The 25725-nt window shown below is 35.4% G+C and overlaps 4 protein-coding genes across 6 annotated transcripts in view; 1 reads left to right on the top strand and 3 right to left on the bottom strand.

Moving 5' to 3' along the window:
• LOC103524193 (peptidyl-tRNA hydrolase 2, mitochondrial) overlaps positions 1-12921 on the bottom strand; it is a 15819-nt gene extending 2898 nt beyond the window's left edge. Inside the window, exons 1-4 of one of the 3 annotated variants that reach the window (XM_026833333.1) lie at positions 12830-12921; positions 10033-10338; positions 9655-9804; positions 8877-9026 (exon numbers count right to left, since the gene is read on the bottom strand). In XM_026833333.1, the coding sequence (XP_026689134.1) occupies positions 8877-9026; positions 9655-9804; positions 10033-10200 (468 nt within the window). In that variant the 5' untranslated portion in view covers positions 10201-10338; positions 12830-12921. Of the gene's footprint in view, positions 1-8876; positions 9027-9654; positions 9805-10032; positions 10339-11223; positions 11313-12829 lie in introns of those variants that run through there. The other 2 variants (XM_026833334.1, XM_017449520.2) reach the window with 2 other exon arrangements.
• Positions 1-14430, bottom strand: part of LOC103524210 — a 47333-nt gene extending 32903 nt beyond the window's left edge. Inside the window, exon 1 of the mRNA XM_026833295.1 lies at positions 14150-14430. The gene's annotated coding sequence lies outside the window, so the exon portion shown is untranslated. The remainder of the gene's footprint in view (positions 1-14149) is intronic.
• LOC113473883 lies at positions 3975-5192 on the top strand. Its single transcript, XM_026833332.1, has 2 exons — positions 3975-4735; positions 4955-5192. The coding sequence occupies exons 1-2, from the start codon at positions 4251-4253 to the stop codon at positions 5175-5177; spliced, it is 708 nt and encodes a 235-aa protein (XP_026689133.1). The 5' UTR covers positions 3975-4250; the 3' UTR covers positions 5178-5192.
• A 467-nt stretch (positions 14431-14897) lies between the features above and the next one.
• On the bottom strand, positions 14898-16931 carry LOC103524191 (ecdysone 20-monooxygenase). Its single transcript, XM_008489199.3, has one exon. It carries the CDS (start codon positions 16631-16633, stop codon positions 15044-15046), a length of 1590 nt encoding a protein of 529 aa, XP_008487421.1. The 5' UTR covers positions 16634-16931; the 3' UTR covers positions 14898-15043.
• Between the last annotated feature and the right edge of the window lie 8794 nt (positions 16932-25725).

The following is a 25725-nucleotide window of genomic DNA, read 5'->3' as shown; positions in this document are numbered from 1 at the left end:
CTACTTTGTAAGAAGATACATAAATTACGGGGAGGAACTTTACTTTCCAATATATGGACAAGTGATTGATTACGAACCACCCGACTTTATATTCTAGGTCTTATACTATGCCACTAGTGTGAGCAAAAGAAAACTTTCGAAAAGTTACATTATTCTAGTGGTCAACTCCCTTCTTTGATGAAAGATACTTACACTGACACAATTTTGTTCAATTCCTGGAGTTTGTCCTTTATTGGTGCTCATAGTTGTAAGTGTGGTTTGCAAGGTTTTTATTAAAAACTTGGTTCCTTCCTGAAAACCCTTTGCAATCCTAATATATTCATCGTATCGTTACTACTGGTTAAGTTTAGATAAGCTAGTATGTGACATGTTTCAGCACTTTTTTTGGATACTTATGATAGTGTGTAATGTGCCGTTTAATTCATCCTCCGGTGGATAGATTTAAATACTACCCGTCGCGCAACATCCAGAAATTTCTCTGCCTTTTATTATACTTACTCGGTACCTTAGGGTAATTTCCTTACCTTATTTATGACCATACCTAGCTGTACTATCGGAAGAACATTGGTTGGAGTCACACGTCAACAATTGCGCGAATCTGAAACCCTAGACCTCCAACACCAAGCCCAGGTTCGGTTCAGTACTTTTGAACTAGATCCTACATTATAGCCCCCTAGGTATAACACTATTCGTAACTCTTAATACGAATACCGATTGCTGTTGAATTTTTCAAGGACTATCGCGAAGCAATCCTTTTTTTTTTTTTTTTTACTGACGTCTTAAGTATACTTTTTTTAGATTGTAGTTCTTTTTATTTTATTTTTATTACTAGGTCTATCTATATATTTTTAATTCTTTTTATTTTTCAAGTTCGAGGACGTTTGTTTTTTATTTCTTTCTTCTTAATTCGTAGGGGGTCAAATTCACAGGGCCTCTCGCACATTGAAATGAAATACACCTGGACTCATTTCTTACCATGATGGATTATTTTATAAATTATTATCGGTTTTCCTTCTAGATTTATCTATCTTTCATTATTTTACGTTTTACTGTGGGGGATTAAGGATATTTTACTTTTATAATTTTTTTATGAAATTAAGTCTTTCTATTTTGATTATTTGTATTATAGGTATTAAGATTAAGCTAATTAACCAAATTTTTATGAATTATAATTAATCAAATATGAAGGAAATCTTCTTTCACCTTTTCTGTATTTTTCAAGGAAATAAGATTTATCTTGCTAAAACTCGCTATTTTAAAGTCACCCATAAAAAAAAGCTAATTAACCAAATTTTTATGAATTATAATTAATCAAATATGAAGGAAATCTTCTTTCACCTTTTCTGTATTTTTCAAGGAAATAAATTACAAAGATTTATCTTGCTAAAACTCGCTATTTTAAAGTCACCCATAAAAAAAATTTAATAAAAAACGAAACAAAACAAAACAAATCCTGAAAAGTTCTGTCTGTGATAAAAATGATAAGCATCAACCTTTATATCTTGTGATAAGTCAGATAAGATAAGGAAGTGGTTATTGTTTCTTTCTCTTAAAGCTATACCACCTGTTCGTTTTTTTCATGGATTATAAAAAACGAAACAAAACAAAACAAATCCTGAAAAGTTCTGTCTGTGATAAAAATGATAAGCATCAACCTTTATATCTTGTGATAAGATAAGGAAGTGGTTATTGTTTCTTTCTCTTAAAGCTATACCACCTGTTCGTTTTTTTCATGGATAGACCCATAGAGTCCACTCTGACCACTAATTTCACACAGTTTGGCCAGTGAAATTACATTCCATTATGGCAACAAAGGCAGACATCTGTACCATCTTTGTTGAGAACTGTATTGTGTCATCCTTCTGGATTTGAATCTCAACATTTGATACTTAAATCTAGCTGCATCATGACAAAGTACTCTGGTCACTTCAGAAATACACAGTGGGATCCATTCCTGCTGGTATCTCAGATTGTTGCCATGCAATCTGTGTACTATGTATCATTTGGATTATGGTTGTCCATTATAGGGCTCTTCACAGGGTACACAAGATCTCTTGATCTCATGTTCAAATATCAGGTGAGTAGTAACTTTAGTGTAGTTATCTATGTATATCTTGGTTGATTGGGCTAGACAACACGAGACCATCAATGTTCAAAGTGTGTCAAATTACTAGATTTACCCCTATACAAACATCTCAAGTAAAACTATGAAAACACCTTTATTTTTGAAGAGGTTTGACAGAGGGAACTGTAACTGCTATGGTCTTATCGTCCCGAAATCAAAGAGAGAAGGAAGTAGGGTTGCCAACCGTACGTTATTTCCCGGAACAATCCGTATTTTCGTCAAAAATCAAATGTTCCACTGGAACACACCTTTGTTCTGATTTTTTCCAAATCTATGGAAAATACCTACGGGAACTGACTAATAAACAGAAAAAAATACAAAAAAAAAAGTTTAAAAAGATAGGTAGGTATGTACAAAAAACACAAAAACCCGCAAGTCAAGTAGGTAGTGTAGATCCGATCAGAATTACTGATAATGTTTAACTTTGATTTTACCTGTAAGGATTTTTATAGGTATGTGAAAGATTAGAAAGAAATTTTTCATGAAGTTGAGTCGACTTCAAAATATTGCCTTTGTTTTGTTCTGGATAGTAGATCCGATCAGAATTACTGATAATGTTTAACTTTGATTTTACCTGTAAGGATTTTTATAGGTATGTGAAAGATTAGAAAGAAATTCTTCATGAAGTTGAGTCGACTTCAAAATATTGCCTTTGTTTTGTTCTGGATAAAATCAGGAAATCCATATTTTTTCACCATTTTGCTAGTTTGTACTGTATATGCCGAAAAAAAAAAGTTGGCAACCCTAGAAGGAAGACAGGATAGGAGAAAGCCAGCTGTTCCGAGAACAAACATTATCCCATCAGGATAAAATCTGCCCTGGGTGGGAATCAAACCCACAGCCTAGTGCTTACAAGACAGACGCACTACCAACTAAGCTAACTAGGCTGGCTGAAGATTGATTGTTGATTGGTTAATGAAAACAACAACACCAATTAAAGACCACCATCAACAGTTGGGTGGTGCATTCAATGCAGACACAGGCTGTTTCCACTTTCAATTTGGAGGGAGGCTGTACATACTTTCTTTGTGAAAAAGAACAGTAAATTTCATTTTTCAACAAAAGTACACTCACCTGTAGTAGATGTCAGGGTTGTGGGCTCAAAAGGATTTTCACTGGAATAAGACATTATCAATCTGAGGCTGCTGACAGCGTTTTTTTATGCTATTTAAGAGTTCACAAAATTTGTAAAAACATGTAATGTAAAGCATTCCTTCTTTCCTTCTTGTTCTTTTTGCGTCGTTGAAATTAAAAAAAGAAAAGTACTAAAAGTAGCAGTAGCAAATGTAAAAAAAAAAAGATAACCTGGAAACCTGGACTGATAAACGAAAGTCGATAGCTATCGAATCGATGATTTTGATTATCGATTAAATAAAAGCCCTTTCGCACGGTGCTCTTTTTGGTCCAGCTGGTCCCTTAATTTCAGCGCCTCAGCCGATACCTTTACCTCCAAGGCTACATGAATTTTACACTTGAGAATGCTCGGAGACTGTTCGGGCACAGCTACAAGGGCTGGATAACGCAACGACCACAATGATTTCAACGAAAGTGGAAATTTCATTGTAAACGACCAATCGATATTTCGATAATCAATATAGGTAGTGATATCGAATAATCGATCTTGCTTAACTCGAAGATTTGATTGGCTGTTGATAAGGATGTGTGCGCAGGCGCAGTTCCTAGTTCCAATATCCACAACAGGGGAGGCAGGGGAGCATTCCAGCTGTCAGCTGTTGAAAGACTTGAAAGTGTTTTTGGAAATTTTAGGGCTTGGCTGTTGATAAGGATGTGTGCGCAGGCGCAGTTCCTAGTTCCAATATCCACAACAGGGGAGGCAGGGGAGCATTCCAGCTGTCAGCGTGTCAGCTGTTGAAAGACTTGAAAGTGTTTTTGGAAATTTTAGGGCCAGGTAGAGCTGGTAGAGCGACTAGGGTTTTCATTTTACCTTTATACCTTTCAACTTTCAATCCATATCCAAATGTTGTGCGCAGCTTTCGAAGTCTCAAGTTTGCACTTTTTCCGAGGAAGCACTGGAAGCAGATAAACAAAAATCAAAAATCCTCCTTTTTAAATTTTAAATATGTGAATTTCATAGTTGTCTCTTTAGTTTTAGTTGTTGGACATCATGATCTATGTCAAAAGTGGTTTTGTGCTTCTTATTTATTTTATATCCCATATAAATTCAAGTCATATTAAAGGCTCATGGAATACAAAACAAGAATTCTTCAAATTTCTCATCAAATTTGGTTTTGATAAAACAGATACTCGAAATCCAGAATACAGCCTGGGTTACATCTATGGTAACATCACATCACAGATAGTCCATCCACAGCAGAATGCAACCTTTGTCCTCCTGGACAGATCATACTTCTTGGAATTTTATAGCAATAGGTCCAAGAGTGATAAGCAAGCAGCATGCAGTTCAATGTTCAAGGAAATTAACCAGTCCATTTACGATCCTTGGTGCAATAATAACAAAAAGAATAATGACTTTCTTCGGAGGATACCTTGCCCTAAAGGCATGATTTGTGCGGAAGAAACAAGTCAACCTTTGAGTGTTGTCAAAGGATCTCAGTTTACTTTTAGAGTTGAAGATAATGCTCAGCCAAGGTATGTGTGTAAGGGTATTCTGAATCTGTACCCATGCCAATAAGCTAAAAGCTAATTTGCAAGGTTATTTATATCTAGGTATTGGACTGGCACCTATATGTGGAAATTTCAGTTCCTCTACCACTACCTTATTATTTTAACTATCAAGAAGTTTAGTATCTGTGGTTCAGCCATTGGTACATAATCATGATTTTTTTTTTTTTCTATTTTCTTTTACAGATTTTGGTATGTTAGCTTGGTTGCTTGCTATCTGAATACATCTTCATGCAAATGGCAGCATTTAAATCAAGAAATGAACATTGACTATGATATATGGCTAGTCAATGGCAATCCTAATCACAGCACTCATAATCCCCTGGTATATCAGTTCTCCTTTGACAAACAAGTAAGTCACATTTCAAAGAAGGGAATATATTTGTTTCTATTAGGTGATAGAAAGTAGAATTCTCCCTTTTATGAGCTGATAAATTTATAGCATTATTTTGTTGTCAGTAAGAGTGAACTGTTACCCTTACTTTATTATAAATTACACTGTGAAAACCGTGTTACTCAAATGCAAGGTCATCTCTTCATTTAACCATCTATCTATGCAATGCACCTAGTTATATGTTTGTTACTCATGGATAATAACAGATTGGTAGCTACTTTTACCTCTTGATTGAAAAGAATAATGAAACAATGCATTCCTTAGTTCAGTTCAGTGATTTGTATGGAATGTTTTACTGTTGGTCACAAAAATTGAATTTTTGACCTTTTAAAGTTACTTTTTCGGAGTTTCGACCTCAGATTTGGATTTTTCACTACTTTTTACGTAGGAATTGATACATCTATACAATATATAAAAGAGAAATATGGACGGGTCATGTATGTATTTATGTCTATGATAGTGTGTAAACGAAAGTGTAAACGTGTAAAGTCAAAAAAGTAAATGGGATTATTTATAATTATAATTTTATAAATCTTTCGTTTTAGTGATATTGGTGATTGCATTCCAATACCACCAAAACAAAATGGCAAGTCAGGTGTCTCTAGAAGGCTATCAGGAATTTTTAATTGTGTTAAGCATAAGCATATTTCAATGCTTATCACAAATATGGATCCCCGATTATTACACCTAGATCAATTTTATGACTTGGCTTGGACTCGAACCACCAACCTCCAGATCCAAAGTCCAACGCGTTAACAACAATCACAAATATGGATCCCCGATTATTACACCTAGATCAATTTTATGACTTGGCTTGGACTCGAACCACCAACCTCCAGATCCAAAGTCTAACGCGTTAACAACTGCACCACTGAGGTTGGTTACAAGAAGGCTATCATGTTCGATCATACCAGTATTTATTCCATTCTTTAATGGATTCAATGGCTCATTCATATTATTTTGTTTAAAGAATTAAAAGCTGCTCATATAAATTTAGATAGGTTGCTACCTACTTATTTTGCCGTGTAATGTGTATAGTATTCATAGGTTTTTTTCAGACTTTGTACAGTGTATGGATAGAATAGATTTTGAATGTGGTACAGGTTGCTATGCTACTTATATAAATCTAACGTTCCCAAAAGTCTTCTTGGTTACAATAAATTATTTTTGGAACGTTTGTGTGAATGTTGATACTCGTGGTTATTTCCTGTTTGAGGTCTTAACTTGTTTTACACAGTCACATTCATAGAAGTAGGATTACGTTTTACTGTGGGGGATTAAGGATATTTTACTTTTATAATTTTTTTATGAAATTAAGTCTTTCTATTTTGATTATTTGTATTATACCTAGGTATTAAGATTCAATATTCCATGTTTAAAATTGTCATAAGGATTTGTCAATACTTCGAGGGAAATCAAAATTGTTTTACACACAATCTGTCTAAGAAAGTTACCTTGATTAAACGAGTCGTGCCAAACATAAAATCAATTAAATATTGTGAATAGGTATTTGTTAAATTGTGTCCATATTGGACGGGTGGGCACAGCTTTAGACCTCAAAATAACTAAGTATGTATGTACTTCTTTTAGACTTTTTCTAATGAATAGTTCAGCTGCTTTTGGTTAGAAAGTACTTTTTTGTTTAGCAGATTTTTTTTCCATTTTTTTTTTTTTTACTAACTTCTGTAGTATTTTGCTGAAAGTAGTTTTAGGTTCCAAAATCATATAGGTAACTAGAAGAATTAAAATTAGATGGTGAAAATTAAAAACGCACAATTATGAACACCTTTAATATACCTAGCCTTCAAATTCCAGAAGTACATAATTATGTTAAAATGAAATGTTTTGCCAGCTATGTATCTACGTCATACTCCAATCGTTTTTCTCTGTTCTGTATAGTTTTTTTTTACTACATTTTCAATGTACTAATATTGGTCAGATTTTTTTTCCTTATGCAAATAAAAAAATTTTTTTCCTTTTTTTTTTTTTTTTTTTTTTTTATTAACTTCTCTAGTATTTTGCTGAAAGTAGTTTTGGGTTCCAAAATCATATAGGTAACTAGAAGAATTAAAATTAGATGGTGAAAATTAAAAACGCACAATTATGTACACCTTTAATATACCTAGCCTTCAAATTCCAGAAAGTACATATGTTAGAATGAAATGTTTTGCCAGCTATGTATCTACGTGTCTACGACATACTCCAATCGTTTTTCTCTGTTCTGTATAGTTTTTTTTACTACATTTTCAATGTACTAATATTGGTCAGATTTTTTTTTCCTTATGCAAATAAAAAGCCTCTTTTGCTAAGTATTTTTTCAACTCTGGAAACTTGTTTTATTTATTTCAGTCCAACTTCCAACATTATAATTACAGATTACAGAATATGAGTGGGTCTACCTACTCTCTGATGTTTTTATCCACTATCATGAAGCCCGCCACTAAGCTATGAGAGAAGTCGTCGAGTTAAAAAGAAATTACAAATACATCATTCTCGAGAACGGTAAGAGCTAGAGACTTGAAATTTGGTATGTAGCTGTCAAATGTGAAAAGGATGCGACACGAAACTTTTGGTTAAGACGGGTGCAACGCTTGGCGGCATTTTACCGCTTTTTTGGCGGTTTTCGGTGTATTTTAACAATATCTTGGGAACGGTATGAGCTAGAGACTTGAAATTTGGTATGTAGTTTACAAATGTGACAAGGATGCAACACAAAACGTTTGGTTGAGATTGGTGCTGCGGTTGGCGCTATTTTGACCGCTTTTGGACAGATTTCGACCGTTTTTTGGCGGTTTTCAGCTATACCGACTAAACGGTTAGAGATATTGTAAAAGTTAGGGTAAAAGAACACTCAAATAAGCATCATCCAATAGGATAAAGAAAGTCGTGTGATGTCCACACCAGATCTAATATGAAGTAAGTAAGGGATGAAGAGCTTAAATTTTCGTGTAGGAAGTCTTAGGCAACGAGAAAATAACAGTATGTAGGTATTTTATAGGAGCCCCAACCCAGTCAGTTCTATAACTCCTTTGTGAGTCAAGTTGGCATCAAGTTGTAACTTCTCTGAAATTTCAGACTGAAGTGGACATCATAGAAGATATCGATGAGTATCAGACTTGGCCTGGCTGGCTGATTCTCATCCTGCGTACATTCATCAGTGGTTGGTTCCTCACGGAGTTACGTACCACGATGCTGTACGAGCACAACGCTCAGAAGCTCAACTTCTTCCTTCACTTCGGTGCCTCGGCCCTGGTTTGGTTTATTTACCTCCCCATCATCGCTCTGGTAGCACTGCAACTGTCGGCGCTCTGGAGATTCAAACTCCTGCTAGGTAATCATAGGTCCAACCTGTTAACTTTTCTTGAGATTGGTTGGTTCATTTTCCTGTACTACGCACTAAAAGTGTAGCGAAGAGAATGATATTTTCTTTTTATGTATAAAGGATTAATAAAGTCATAATTTCCTTAAAAGAGGAGAAATGAGCCTTAGAAGAGGGAAGATCATAGCAGTGTCCGAGAGGAAAATATACACACAGTTTGGCTGGTTGAAATGCCAGTAATAAAGAAGAGGTGGTCTGAAGTCTGATTAAATCTTAGATCTCAGAATTTGAAAAGGGTTTTCTACAAAATCGGTACAATATTTACAGAATACAATTCAGACTTGTACAACACTAACAGGACTACATTCAGTGTTCTGACTTCTATCTTTACTTACCACTATTTTGGGTTGACCCTGTCGCATCCAATTGTTCAGAAAAGGGCTGTCTTTTTTGTAGGCTTTCTCAACACATCCAACAGCTGCATGGGCACACTGAGCTGCTATCTTACCTTTGCCCATACCTAGGTCATTTCGTACAACCATCACCTATATGGAACACATGACACATGACCATGGGCACACTGAGCTGCTATCTTACCTTTGCCCATACCTAGGTCATTTCGTACAACCATCACCTATATGGAACACATGACACAATATAAAATGAATTTTAAAAATTGCCGCCGGGACAGCTATCTCACGTCGTCCGAGCTCATCTCAGCTTTGTTCATAACCACGGCCTCAGTTCCATGTTCCATCTCGAGATTCTAGAGCTCGAGTGCTCGACTTCTCGTTCTTTTCATTTCAGTATTTCAGATTCAGGTTATCAGATTTTACTATTTTAGAATTTAGCAATTTAGTTTAACATGACACATGACCAGGGACAAACACTTGGCCCTGAATTACAAAAGAAGACAATGTGTACCGTTTTTAATTTCGTGTTTGGAGCAGTACTATGACCACAAGACTTCTAATTTTTTTTAAGCATGAATGCTTGTCACACACATCAGTTGCCCTTTAATACACTATTTTAAATTTTATAACTTGTCTTGGACTCAAATTACCCATCCTTTAGTGTCCACTTTCTCCTTTTGTAACTCAGGCCATATACTATGTACATTTATACTTAATTAAATATTTACATTAATCCCAGCATGCCTTGTGTAAGACTTACTACAATTTTAGGTTGCCCATGCATTTCCCATAAAGCCAGATGTCGACTTTTGGTTCTCTGAGCTGACCTATAGCAACCCACAGCAGCATGGGAACATTGGGCAGCAATTTTTCCTGGCCTCATTCCAAGATCTTTTCTAACAACCAAAACCTACAAATGGAAATTTATTGTGATCAAGTTTTCAACTTTTTATTTTATCTTACTCTTCATAAATGGGTACCAAGTCTATATGAAAATGCAAAGGTCCAAATTTTCCTACTTCTTATTATTCTTGACTATTTTCCTCTTAACTTTGAATAACACATTTATTTTGCAAGAAGGAGATATGTACCTTGTAATCTACTTATTTGTTAGTTGATACAATCACAGTTTACTCACCATTTTCACATAGTCACGACCTGACACAGCATGATTTGCAGAATTGCCACCAGAGTTGAATCTGGACCGAGCATATGCAACTTTATTTTGACATGCCAGAGTTACAAGCACACCTGCTGCAAAGCCCAGGATCAGATGGCTGGGTTCAATGTTTGATAGGAAAGACATCTCAATTTTAGTTTTAAACTAACACAATATAAAGAACTACAGCTTCTTTCCTTGTGACTTGTGTTTTTCCATGCAATTTTTGAACTGCTCAACTACATGTTTACATTTTCTCCAGTCTTTGGTTTCGGCAATACATTCCTTTAACAAAAATACAGTTGAATATGTCAAATTGGGACCTCTCTGAATGGGGGGGGGACATGGCCCCTTCTCATTGGTAAATTGTAATTAGGAAACCTTGATAAGTGGGGGGAAAATTGCCTGTTCCTTGGGTTACCAATAACCAATAAGGCAGGTTTCATTGTACATTTCAACATGAGAATATTGTACAAGTTGGTAATTTCCTTGTTTTTCTATTCCTGTTCAGGTAATGTTGACAATCAGTGTCCATAGGTAATAAAGAGGATAGAGAACAAGTTTTATTTACAATCGCTCAAAAGATTTGATGGATGGCCTTTTTTAAAACAATAGATTTACCAAGAATTGGGGTCTTTTGACAAATTTATTTTTGCAGAAATAATACAAGGGTTTATGATGGTGACTCATTAATTGGACTCAGAAACATGCAGACCAAAAAATTCAGTCCTTCTTAATTCTTAGACTCCCAAAGGATTATTGTGCCTTGATCTTATTAACTCATGTACCAAATTTCCTCAACATTAGACCAGGCAATCCCAAGTTATAGCAGAATAATCATTCAGACAAACAAATAAACCAAATGCTAATCTGTCAAGTTAAAACATAAACCTCACTATGATTTGGTCAATAAATGAACAGTATATAACATGGCCCCTTCTCATTGGTAAATTGTAATTAGGAAACCTTGATAAGTGGGGGGAAAATTGCCTGTTCCTTGGGTTACCAATAACCAAAAGGTTTCATTGTACATTTCAACATGAGAATATTGTACAAGTTGGTATTTTCCTTGTTTTTCTATTCCTGTTCAGGTAATGTTGACAATCAGTGTGAATTAATCTCTTCCATTTTCAGTATTTTAAACCTGTGAGTAAGGCAGCACACACATACCTATATAGATACACCCTGAATAAGTTCTGTTTCCATCCTGACAAATATGTTCTTTGTTCAATAATACTTAGTTATCAATGGGGAAAAAAATAATTTATTACAAATAAATCAAATTTTATCTTATTTACTTATCATTGGATCAAATGTACAAGTGTACACTGATACAGTCCATCTCTGACTTGAGTTGGAGATATACTTGATATGAAACAACCTAGTTGGAGTATGTTAGGGTAAGTGTGCCAACATATACACATTCCCACAGAGGCTAAGGCTGAGATAACTTAAGTGCATCACTGTAGACATGCACTACAAACCTAACATGAGAATCATAAATTCCAGAAGCAACTCTTGTTTAGCATCAAGTACAAAATTATTTAGCAATTTCTGCACTAGGTGTATCTTTGTTATAAAGTTTTGGTAATAGATCAGTTGCGCTTACTTGGGTGATGTTTCAGAGTCATAGAGCAGGAAAAATGAGGACCAACAGAATTTTTCTTTTTCTTCTATGGCTTCTAGATACCGAGATAAATCGATTTAAAAAATACCGGTAAATTTTGAAGTTTGATGTCATGGCATACGCTCCCGTAGGCGATGACATCATAATTCATGACTCCCGCTTCATTTGTTAGTGCGCAAGCGTTTCTGCACAGTTTGACGTGAAATCTGACGTCACAACTCTTTGAACTTTTTCATTAGAACAGCAATAAAAATTGAATTTTTGACCTTTTAAAGTTACTTTTTCGGAGTTTTGACCTCAGATTTGGATTTTTCACTACTTTTTACGTAGGAATTGATACATCTATACAATATAGTTAATTTGTTTTTTTTTTTTTTTTTTTTTTTTTTTTTTTTTTTTTTTTTAATTCTGGACCCTGATACATACATACCCACATATGTACATATTTATTATTCCCTTTTTTTCCTTATCCAAATCGATTTTATGAGATAGTAATATTCACTCTCATTGTCTTTATTATTTCTTCTTGCCTACTTTCTTAGATTAATGTTCCTATCAACAGTCCAAGTCCATCTGTATTTAGAAAGCATGCTTTACACTTTTACAGAGTTATACTTACTGTCTGTTTGCTTTACTTTTATCCTTGTCAATACCTATCAGAAAAGGAAATGAGGTTTGCTTTACTTTTATCCTTGTCAATACCTATCAGAAAAGGAAATGAGGGAATATACTTTTCTATTATCTGCATCTATGTTCATTGTTCTTCAAATTAGGTAGTATTTGCTACAAAAGTGAACTACCTACCTACATAACTAATTTATACAAATTAGTTGAAATCAAGTGAGGTTGTGGTCGTTTTGTTTCTTTGTATGTTTTCTGTATTCTTGCAGCCTTTCATATGTGAGGACGAGTAAAACGTTTTTTCATTATTGTTAGTGATCCATGTAGAACTGTAGATTGCAGAACAATAGGTATGTTGTACTCCCATGACACACATGAAGTACCTACCTGATAAACTATAAATTATTGAGGCTTCACAGACATTACACACCTAATACACAGTTTCATTATTGTTAGTGATCCATGTAGAACTGTAGATTGCAGAACAATAGGTATGTTGTACTCCCATGACACACATGAAGTACCTACCCGATAAACTATAAATTATTGAGGCTTCACAGACATTACACACCTAATACACAATAGATAATACCCGGTTGTCCAAAGCACTTTTGTCACGTTGACATTTTCTTACAACATATACACATTCCCACAGAGGCTAAGGCTGAGATAACTTAAGTGCATCACTGTAGACATGCACTACAAACCTAACATGAGAATCCTAAATTCCAGAAGCAACTCTTGTTTAGCATCAAATACAAAATTATTTAGCAATTTCTGCACTAGGTGTATCTTTGTTAAAGTTTTGGTAATAGATCAGTTGCGCTTACTTGGGTGATGTTTCAGAGTCATAGAGTAGGAAAAATGAGGACCAACAGAATTTTTCTTTTTCTTCTACGGCTTCTAGATACCGAGATAAATCGATTTAAAAAATACCGGTAAATTGTGAAGTTTGATGTCATGGCATACGCTCCCGTAGGCGATGACATCATAATTCATGACTCCCGCTTCATTTGTTAGTGCACAAGCAACATGGGTACTTTTTTTTAATACATGTGAATTGCATTCATATTATGTACATTTGACTCAGCTTGGTCATAAGAATCTGAGTGAGGTCTTTAGTTCACAGAACTACTAGTGATTAGTCAATACCAAGGTTCCTCCTTGGCCTTACAGCATGTATACTTTTTCAGCCCCCCCCTCCTCCCCCACACAGAAGATTTTGTTTGGGGCCCCCTGAGTCGAATTAGAGGCGGATGTCTTTAGTTTAAAGTTACTTTGTTTAAGGACCCTCAGGTGTCCATCCATCAATTAGGAGCTGGGACCTTCATCAAGCTATTGCCACTGGCCACTGGCTAATCCTTGTCTTTGATCAATTTAAAGTTTTCTGCCAAAAATGTAACATGGTATCTATATCAACTATAGGATTCAGCATCTAGCAATAAATTGTAATTTTTCTTTGATCAATTTAAAGTTTTCTGCCTAAAATGTAACATGGTATCTATATCAACTATATTACTATAGGATTCAGCATCTAAGTAGCAATTGTAATTTTTTAAATGGTTGAGAACACTTTAATTTCAACCCAAGAATTTTGTTTTCCACTAAAACTATACAAAGAAACACTTCACTCTCTCCAATACAAAAGATGGTTCAGACAGACACCAAGGTAGGTATAAAATAAATAAACTCACCTTCAATTTTACTTTTCAAATGGTTGAGAACACTTTAATTTCAACCCAAGAATTTTGTTTTCCACTAAAACTATACAAAGAAACACTTCACTCTCTCCAAGACAAAAGATGGTTCAGACAGACACCAAGGTAGGTATAAAATAAATAAACTCACCTTCAATTTTACAAAAAACTGATTTCTGTCATACACAATTTTTCAATGGAAAATGTGAATTAATTATATTAATTATTGAGTCCTTAATAAGAATGATTTAATTTTAAACACACAGAAAGTAATTGATCTTAACATACACGTACGTTCCGCTCAGGAAAAAGAAATTTAAACTAAATTGCTAAATTCTAAAATAGTAAAATCTGATAATCTGAATCTGAAATACTGAAATGAAAAGAACGAGAAGTCGAGCACTCGAGCTCTAGAATCTCGAGATGGAACATGGAACTGAACGAAGAAAAAATAAACCCCCTTCTTTTCAACACAGAACTATAGTGGGTGACTGTGATTTGTTGGGGAGGGAAATGACACATGGCTAACTTCACTTAGTAACAAGGAGGTAACGGAAGGAAGGACAAGTGATTAGTAGTAACTTTTTTTTTTATCAAAGCATTCAAGTCCTCATCAAAGCATTCCAGTATGTACAAACGTTCCTTATTTGTGTTAGTATTTGAAGAGTCATTGACTTGGTAAAATAGGTACTTTGTTCCTCGCTAGGCTTTTTTTATTTTATTTATTTTTTCTGGTACATAGTAAAAATATGTTGGTGATTTGAACAGCTTTCTTCTTGATTTTGATTTCTCTGAACAATATAACAAATAAATTTACCCTAAAACTACAAAATCGAGTAAAAACGTACGTAAAAAAAAAAAAAAAAAAAAAAAAAAAAAAAAAACATTAGAAAATTGACATGAAATGGTAAAAATATGTATGAATTCAACAGGAAAATGAAATATTTGCCTAACTCTAGAGATTATGATTTTGATGAAGGTTAAGGACCTTTGATTATCATGATGCGTGCTAAATTATTGATTGGGAAAACAGAAAGCTTATCTCTTATCTCGGTTCAAATATGAAGGATGTTGGTGACGTGGGCGTTAACAAAAACTCAAACTCCAAGTTCAGGGTTCCATTAAAGCCCACTTTAAACTCCCTCACAATACTAGCTAGACACACTTTCAACTCCAGTTCAGTGAATCGCTTTCCAGGACATATTCGCCTTCCAACACCAAACGGACACACAAGAAACTTATTCTTCTCTGTCTCCTCCCCTAACCAACGTTCTGGCCTGAACTCTTGGGCCTGAGGGAAGTTGGCCTCATCTAGACAAGCTTGCCATGTGTGGCATAGCAGCACACTACCTGCTGGTATCTGGTAGCCACTCAACTCCAGAGGAGTCTCTGTGATCCTAGCGATTTGAGGAGCGGTTGGCAAGAGTCGAAACGATTCCTCAATGCAAGCTTTCAGATACTTGGCGTTCTGGATATTCTTTGTAGTGAAATCTTGATGGGGTCCTGCCACATTGATGATTTCTTCGTATATTTTCTCTTGACAGGTTGTGTTCTTGGCTATCAAATAGAGAACAAATACGAGCGTGTTGCCGAATGTTTTAATACCAGCTGCTATGAAGTCTATGATAGCACCTTTCTTATCACGAATATCCACATCAGGAGCATTTAGAATAGACATGAACACTGTTTGTACATCAGTGTCTAAGGAACAAGTGTCCTCTTCATCAGCCAACGCCTCGTCCACATAACGAGAAATAATATCGTAGATTGCATCCTCACTCTTGATGAGCTTCAAATAGGCAGGCGTAGGAAAGAGTTTCCAAAAGGGAAGACCGAAGCAAGTATCCCGGGATGCAATGAATTGTTCTCTCACTGCAACTGCAAGCTTGGTCATAATGGGGTCAATATCCTCACCTAAGAAACCAAGTCGTTTTCCCAATATAAGGGTACAAGCACTCTCGAGTCCCATCCGATTTGCTAACTCATCAAAGCAGAGGACAGAATGGTTTTCACAAGAATGATGGCGAATAAGAGAATTGAAATCTTCGGCTACTCGGTTCAATTCAGGTAGAAATCTATTCATGATCCTGCCGCTAGTCAACTCGGGTGTTAACCTAGTTCGGAGTAAATGCCAAATTTCACCTTGTTCATTAACAAGGCCCAGGTTTGTATACCGGTCTGGTCTACTTTTCCTGTAATATGACGTCACTTCATTTGGGGGACGTAGGGGAAATTTACTTCGAGCCGATGCACCTAGTACGAGAAACAAATCGTCTCTATCTAAAATATTGATCACAGGGAAATTAAAAAGATATTCTTCCCGGAATATCTTGCCGAACATTTTGAATAGATCTTGGTAAGATTCATGTAGCTTGTTTAATTTGTACGGACCAAACCACGAGTAGTACATCCAGCGGTTACCAAAGTAATAAATGGATCTTGGCCCCGGTATTTTGCGAAGTGTGTCAAAGTAAGGGCCGGTTTGCTTCAATGACTTGACGAAAGTAGCACAAAGAACCAAGCTCAGTAACAGAGCAAGTATAAATATGGTTGAAGTGTCTGGTATACTTAGGTAAAACTTTGCTATTAGAAGGGAAGTAGCAGCTCCCAGAGTTACTTGCTTGAGATCTTGCATTTCAAAAGGTCAACACCATCCGTAGAAATACTCAAATACAAATATTTTTCATTCCAAAGTTCATAAAGTAACACAAAAACTTGTTATGAATTATTACTTGTAAAAAAGTAAGTAAATTTTGTAAATACAATAATTATTAGAGAAAAGGGATGGTATGTTTAGGCCCATCTTAGAAAGACAACACTAAAAAAAAGAAGATGATTGAGTAGGACTGTCATAAAATTTAAAGAGTATTTTTTAATCTTTTTTTTTATTATTATTATTATTTACGTACGTTTTTACTCGATTTTGTAGTTTTAGGGTAAATTGAATCAAAAATTCGAATTTCCCGCCAACTTTACACGCAAAAAGTCCGACGATGTCCTACGATGGCCCTGTTCATAACCACGGCCTGAAACTGAACGAAGAACGAAGAAAAAATTAAACCCCCTTCTTTTCAACACAGAACTATAGTGGGTGACTGTGATTTGTTGGGGAGGGAAATGATACATGGCTAACTTCACTTAGTAACAAGGAGGTAACGGAAGGAAGGACAAGTGATTTTTTTTCTCAAAATGCAGCCTCCTCTGAACTTGTATAACCAATCCCATGACCCCATCATCTGGGTTGTTTGTTTTTTTTTTCTTTTTTTTTTATATATATAGGTTTTGACGTCATTTTACTGATCCATTCATGTTTGAGTTTTCTTAGCTAACATTTAAGTTAGCCAAGAAAATCGTCCAGATAACTCTTTCCAGCTATAAATATAGGCTGGGCTGGTCATTCAATTTGTCCTTTAGGTTGTTTTACCTTTCACCATATTTCAAGAACGGTATGAGAAGAAATTTCGGAATTCATCCTGAGGAATTGAACCCGGGACCTAGCGCTTACAAGGAGGACGCGCTACCCTCGACCAAGTCTGGTCCGATAGGTAAAAAAAAATCTGTTAAAACTCGCTAATGACGCAATTTCACATTTGACAGTCACCCATCATCTCAGATCAAACTTTTCGTACAACCGCGAAAATTCAAAAGTTTACACATGCTAAATTACTTCGAGGCTAAATTATTGCTAAAAATGAAATATTTGCTAAAAAGAAAGTATAAAGTTGAAACTTGAAACTGTCGAAATTTCTGTAATTTTATATCAAAAAAATAAAAAGCTAATTTATTACTTTAAAAGCTAGTTCCCAACAGTCTAATTTGACTGCGTGAGAGTATTTGTAAGTATTTACAATTTCCTTTGGAAATAATGTCTGACGATGATTTAGATCCTGTAGAAAAACTTCTTAAACCCACCGGCTGTCTATCCCTACATTACCAAGTCCAGGTATGTAGTGTATAGGTTAGGAAGTAGGTAGAAGAAGAACATCACAAGCTACTTTAGGACTGTTTTTCTTTCCTATGCTGCATTGATTTGGAGTTACTTAACTTTCACTCTGTGTTGGGTGTGGGGGTAAAAAAGTGGAAACATCAGTACTTTTTCAGAAATCTCATCAATGATAAAATGCTACAAAAAAGACCTATCACAAATGAGCAGTTACCAGTGTTATAAGGTTAGGTTAAAAAAAAAGAGCTTTCACAAATGAGCAGTGACCAGTGTTATTATAGGGTTAGGTTTAACATGAAAAAGAGCTTTCTTTTTCATTGTCATGGCTTCTGAACAATGGAGGAGTTGCAAATGGGTAAAAATTATTAATAAACTAGCTGTTGTGCCCATGCTTTGCCACGGTTTAGAATATTTTAGTAAGAAAAAAATTCTCTGTCAGTAGGAAACGGTTGCGCTGCGCACTCCCAGGGCTTTGTGGTTTGTGCATGAAGTCGTGTTTTGTGCTCCCTTGGCTTCTAAACTAGCTGTTGTGCCCATGCTTTGCCACGGTTTAGAATATTTTAGTAAGAAAAAAATTCTCTGTCAGTAGGAAACGGTTGCGCTGTGCACTCCCAGGGCTTTGTGGTTTGTGCATGAGGTTGTGTTTTGTGCTCCCTTGGCTTTGCCCCTGAAAACTAATATTTCTTGTCTCGAAGAAATGAAAACTCAAAACTGAAAGCGAGAGAAAATATTAAACGTAGGAAAAGTTTTGCTGGCCTCAAAGTGTGTTCCCCGGGTATTTCTTATGGGGGGACTAAAAAATGTCAATATCTCGGGAACGGTTGGGAATTTTAAAGGTCTGATAATTTTTTTTGGTAGATACGATAATTTTACTGGGGGTCTTCATTTACACTTTTTCGAAATCTATCATGTATGTATTTATGTCTATGCATAGACATAAATACATACATGACATAAATACATACATGACCCGTCCATATTTCTCTCTTCTTTACACGTTCTATGCATAGACATAAATACATACATGACATAAATACATACATGACCCGTCCATATTTCTCTCTTAGGACTTTGGATCTGGAGGTTGGTGGTTCGAGTCCAAGCCAAGTCATAAAATTGATCTAGGTGTAATAATCGGGGATCCATATTTGTGACAAGCATTGAAATATGCTTATGCTTAACACAATTAAAAATTCCTGATAGCCTTCTTGAGACACCTGACTTACTGGGAACCATTTTGTTTTGGTGGTATTGGAATGCAATCACCAATATCACTAAAACGAAAGATTTATAAAATTATAATTATAAATAATCCCATTTTTGTCCCTTAATCTTCATAAAAAGACCCATTTTCAGAAAATCATATGAACGAGCCATTGTGACCAAGGATAGATTGAATACACTGGCATGTAAAAAGAAGATACAGAATGCCTTTAAACAAATCTATGTACTTTTGTTATGTTTCCAATAGTTTGGTGGTATTGGAATGCAATCACCAATATCACTAAAACGAAAGATTTATAAAATTATAATTATAAATAATCCCATTTTTGTCCCTTGATCTTCATAACAAGACTCATTTTCAGAAAATCATATGAACGAGCCATTATGACCAAGGATAGATTGAATACTGGCATGTAAAAAGAAGATACAGAATGCCTTTAAACAAATCTATGTACTTTTGTTATGTTTCCAGAAATAAAGGGTGTCCCAATAAGAATGCAAGATTTGATTGTTAAATAAAGCATGGTTCTCCGTGGAATAAAATGGACTTCTTAGATGATTTGAGAAGTAAACATTCTGAAATTTTGTATAGAACAATAACCAAGACAAATAACTTCCTCGACTTTGATGGTACAGTCATTTCCTTTTGACAAAATTTTCGATGACAAATTCGAGGAAATCAGGCTGTATCTCGTTGATGCAACTTTCAATTTCACCTTTCAATGCGTCAAAGCTTGTGGGTTTGTTGGTGTAAACCTGTGACTTTAGATACCCTCACAAAAATAGTCTAGGGGGGTAAAATTACATGATCATGGAGGCCATTTCTCGTCAGAAAAACGGAAAATGACACGATTTCGACTAGGAAAATGCTCGCGCAAAAGTGATAATGTGTCGATTTTATTATGCTATCGCTTTGTTGAATTTGACAAAATTTTCGATGACAAATTCGAGGAAATCAGGCTGTATCTCGTTGATGCAACTTTCAATTTCACCTTTCAATGTGTCAAAGCTTGTGGGTTTGTTGGTGTAAACCTGTGACTTTAGATACCCTCACAAAAATAGTCTAGGGGGGGTAAAATTACATGATCATCGAGGCCATTTCTCGTCAGAAAAACGGAAAATGACACGATTTCGACTAGGAAAATGCGCAAAAGTGATAATGTGTCGATTTTATTGTGCTAACCCTTTGTTGAACAGTTTTAGACTCCATGATGACTAATTTTGATATGTTTACAATCAATCTGTCAAAGATTGGGCAATATAAAACAACGCATAAAAAAGTTACGACCCTTTCAAATCTTGCGTTCTTATTGGGACACCCTTTACATACACAATACCAACCTTACCTATAGTAGAGAGGAAACATTGTGCTATCCAGTCTTGTGATTTGATACTCTCCCACTGAGAAGAGTAAACACTACACACGAGGGTTGTGGTCGTTTGAACCTGGTAACTCTTTGGGTTGACATTCTGAAACGAAAGGAAAATAAACACAGCATTTCAACCAGCCAAACTGTGTGTATATTTTCCTCTCGGACACTGCTATGATCTTCCCTCTTCTAAGGCTCATTTCTCCTCTTTTAAGGAAATTATGGGAATGAGTTCAATCACGGGGTGGCGTTCCCGACCATGGAAGATTCGTTTCCGAAAGGAAAATAGAATTAGAATGTACCCTGCTTATACTGCCAGAATGAGACTGAAAAGTCCCTTTACTTCCGCAGTCTAAACAAGGTCTTATGTACATATTTGGTACAAACAATAGGTACATTAGAAATTAGAAAACATTAGAAAAAAAAACACCAACAACAACACAACCACCACCACCAAATACACCTTATCTTCACTCCTTCTCATCATCCCTACTTGACTGTGCTTCATTTTACTGTTATTTTATCTTTGTACCTATGTATGTTTCTATAAAACTGTACATTTTATCTTCTCAACTCATCATGGTTGTTAGTTGAAATCTTTTTATCTGTTGTGCATGTTGTGTGAAAGATTGTTTTTATTGAGTACTTAACTACTTACCTAAGTCAGTCTTATTTCAGTTCTGTAAGATTGCAAATTTATATTCAAATAAACACATCAATGAAGTTGTCCATTCTAATTTATAAATTTTATTGATACATACATACCTACATATGTACATATTTATTATTCCCTTTTTTTCCTTATCCAAATCGATTTTATGAGATATGTAGTAATATTCACTCTCATTGTCTTTATTATTTCTTCTTGCCTACTTTCTTAGATTAATGTTCCTATCAACGTGACTCTTCAAATACTAACACAAATAAGGAACGTTTGTACATACTGGAATGCTTTGATGAGGACTTGAATGCTTTGATAAAAAAAAAAGTTACTACTACATCTCTATCAAGTTTGTAGGCACATAGAGCCTGGATGCCATCTCAGGACACTTGAAACTCTTGTAAATAAAAAAGCACGCGCAAGCTTTGCTTCACCTTTTTTACAATCTTTTAAGTAGGTAAATGATGTATTTGTAATTTCTTTTTAACTCGACGACTTCTCTCATAGCTTATAACTCGCTAATGACGCAATTTCACATTTGACAGTCACCCATCATCTCAGATCAAACTTTTCGTACAACCGCGAAAATTCAAAAGTTTAGAGTTTACACATGCTAAATTATTGCTAAAAATGAACTATGTTCATCAAGCCCCAGCTGAAGTGGATATTGTGCAGTTACATGTGACCGCTATACAAAAACCTGAAATATTTGCTAAAAAGAAAGAATAAAGTTGAAACTTGAAACTGTCGAAATTTCTGTAATTTTATACCTATCAAAAAAGTAAAAAGCTAATTTATTACTTTAAAAGCTAGTTCCCAACAGTCTAATTTGACTGCCTGAGAGTATTTGTAAGTATTTACAATTTCCTTTGGAAAAAATGTCTGACGATGATTTAGATCCTGTAGAAAAACTTCTTAAACCCACCGGCTGTCTATCCCTACATTACCAAGTCCAGGTATGTAGTGTATAGGTTAGGAAGTAGGTAGAAGAAGAACATCCCAAGCTACTTTAGGACTGTTTTTCTTTCCTATGCTGCATTGATTTGGAGTTTTGGAGTTACTTAACTTTCACTCTGTGTTGGGTGTGGGGGTAAAAAAAGTGGAAACATCAGTACTTTTTCAGAAATCTCATCAATGATAAAATGCTACAAAAAAGACCTATCACAAATGAGCAGTTACCAGTGTTATAAGGTTAGGTTAAAAAAAAAGAGCTTTCACAAATGAGCAGTGACCAGTGTTATTATAGGGTTAGGTTTAACATGAAAAAGAGCTTTCTTTTTCATTGTCATGGCTTCTGAACAATGGAGGAGTTGCAAATGGGTAAAAATTATTAATAAACTAGCTGTTGTGCCCATGCTTTGCCACGGTTTAGAATATTTTAGTAAGAAAAAAATTCTCTGTCAGTAGGAAACGGTTGCGCTGTGCACTCCCAGGGCTTTGTGGTTTGTGCATGAGGTTGTGTTTTGTGCTCCCTTGGCTTTGCCCCTGAAAACTAATATTGTCCCTGAGTCTTGTCTCGAAGAAATGAAAACTCAAAACTGAAAGCGAGAGAAAATATTAAACGTAGGAAAAGTTTTGCTGGCCTCAAAGTGTGTTCCCCGGGTATTTCTTATGGGGGGACTAAAAAATGTCAATATCTCGGGAACGGTTGGGAATTTTAAAGGTCTGATAATTTTTTTTGTTACCACAAGATACTATATCCATAGACCATGTTATAAATAGCTTATGTTAAGTTCTGAACTGTTGTGATGTGTCGCGTGATGGAGGTCACAAGACTGAAGATGTAGAAATGAAGATGGTGATAGAAACCCCAACTGGGACAGCGTAGGTTTAACAACGTCTTGGTTCCCGACAGAAAAAACATCCGAAAGAGTGGTGTAGGTTGGTCGACGTACGCCGTGTGACTCGACGATAGAAATGGAAACGGGTATTTGGATCCAGTAAAAGCATGTTGGTAGTGGAAATATACCTTGTGTACTTGTACTGGTCCCTGTTGTGAACCGGGACTTAATGTTTTCTTCTGTTACACATGTCAAAAATTAAGGCACAAACCTCGTCATTGATACTGGTGTTCTGAAAGATTAAAAAAACATTCGTACTTGACGAACAGTGCTGTGTAGTCAACGGGAAATTGGAGTGTGATAGAAATTGCAATATTGAACAGAACTGAGTTGTAATGGGGTAGGAAATTCACAGGGTGAAAAGGAGGAAAACATAGTCCGGTATATGATACATGTAAATTATGAATTAATTTATAAATGTAATTAGGGTCGTGGAACACATTCTGAATGATGTTAAAAATTCCAACGGGTACGTAAAGGGTATTTCGGTCTACAACTGAAAACCAAGAGACTCGACTGGATAATTTTGTCGTTGTCGTTGGTGTCGTCGTACCCTTGTAACCCCGTCGTCAAAAAGGACCGGAGTAAGGTCTAGAAAAGATTGTTGGTCTTTGGATGTTTACCTTAAAATAACACTAGTTCAAAAGTTGAAAAATAAAATAGGAATGAGCAATATTGTTACCCATGGTTCAGATATACTTTTACGGTTTCCAGGTTTAAAAGGATGAAAGAATAATAAGAACTTGATAAAAGGAGAATTGAAACTTATTGTGTAAATAAAACGTTTCTTCCTCTATACATGGAACATTAAGATGGAATAAAAATCAACTATGTTAGTGTCAAAATGAGTGGTAAAAGGTGTATCAGTGCTGGACTGTGTCGTACTAAACCGTCTTAACGGTGGTCCAACTTAGACCTGGCTCGTATACGTTGAAATTAAAACTGTACGGTCTCAATGTTCGTGTGGACGACGTTTCGGGTCCTAGTCTACCGACCCAAAGTTACAAAACTATCTTTCTGTAGAGTTAAAATCAAAATTTGATTGGTGTTTATATTTCTTGATGTCGAAGAAAGGAAACGACTGAACAAAAAAGGGTACGTTAAAAACTTTGACGAGTTGATGTACAAATGTAAAAGAGGTCAGAAACCAAAGCCGTTATGTAAGGAAATTGTTTTTATGTCAACTTATACAGTTTAACCCTGGAGAGACTTACCCCCCGCCCCCCCTGTACCGGGGAAGAAGTAAACCATTTAACATTAATCCTTTGGAACTATTCACCCGCCCCTTTTAACGGACAAGGAACCCATGGTATTGGTTATTCCGTCCAAAGTAACATGTAAAGTTGTACTCTTTATAACATGTTCAACCATTAAAGGAACAAAAAGATAAGACCAAGTCCATTACAACTGTTAGTCACACTTAATTAGAGAAGGTAAAAGTCATAAGAATTTGGACACTCATTCCGTCCGTGTGTGTATGGATATATCTATGTGGGACTTATTCAAGACAAAGGTAGGACTGTTTATACAAGAAACAAGTTATTATGAATCAATAGTTACCCCTTTTTTTATTAAATATGTTTATTTAGTTTAAAATAGAATAAAATGAATAGTAACCTAGTTTTACATGTTCACATGTGACTATGTCAGGTAGAGTGACCTGAACTCAACCTTCTATATGAACTCATACTTTTGTTTGGATCAACCTTCATACAATCCCATTCACACAAGGGGTTGTATATGTGTAAGGGTGTCTCCCGGAATATACCTCCGACCTCATATTGAATTCACGTAGTGACATCTGTACGTGATGTTTGGGATTGTACTCTTAGTTAGTTTAAGGTCTTCGTTGAGAAACAAATCCGTAGTTCATGTTTTAATAAAATCGTTAAAAGACGTGATCCACATAGGAACAATATTTAAAAACCATTATCTAGTCAACGCGAATGAACCCAAACTCAACAAAGGTCTCAGTATCTCGTCCTTTTTACTCCTGGTTGTCTTAAAAAGAAAAAAGAAGATGACCGAAGATCTATATGGCTCTATATTAGCTAAATTTTTTTATGGCCATTTAAAAACTTCAAACTACAGTACCGTATGCGGGGGCATCCGCTACTGTGTAGTATTAAGTACTGAGGGGAAGTAAACAATCACGCGTTCGCAAAAGACGTGTCAAACTGCGCACTTTAAGACTGCAGTGTGGAGAAACTTTGAAAAAAGTAAATCTTGTCTGTTAATATTTTAAACTTAAAAAAACTGGAAAAATTTCAATGGAAAAGCCTCCAAAACTGGAGTCTAAACCTAAAAAGTGATGAAAAAATGCATCCTTACTACTATGTAGATATCGTTATATACATCTCTCTTGGTTCGGAGTCACACGCGTCACACATTTCGCGCAACCTGAAACCTAGACCCAACAACAAGGCCTCAGGTTCAGTTACGTACTTTAAATAGATCCACATTTAATAAGCCCCTTCAGTCTAACCAAAAAACTGTATCGTAAAATATTATTACGAAATTGTGTTAATTATTAAGGAAAAAAAAAATTATTCTCTCTTTATACCTGCCCAGTACATACATAATACAGTACATACTAAATACAGCAAATACAGTATCTGTATTTATATATGTAACACATCTAAACTTTTCACATTTACTTCTGGGGGTCATTTTAATAAGCATAGATGG

The sequence above is a fragment of the Diaphorina citri genome, unplaced genomic scaffold (genome assembly GCF_000475195.1).
Source record: "Diaphorina citri unplaced genomic scaffold, Diaci psyllid genome assembly version 1.1 scaffold88, whole genome shotgun sequence".
NCBI lineage: Eukaryota > Metazoa > Arthropoda > Insecta > Hemiptera > Psyllidae > Diaphorina > Diaphorina citri.
The sequence above is the reverse complement of the archived record's forward strand: the minus strand, read 5'-3'. Positions and strand labels throughout refer to the sequence as shown.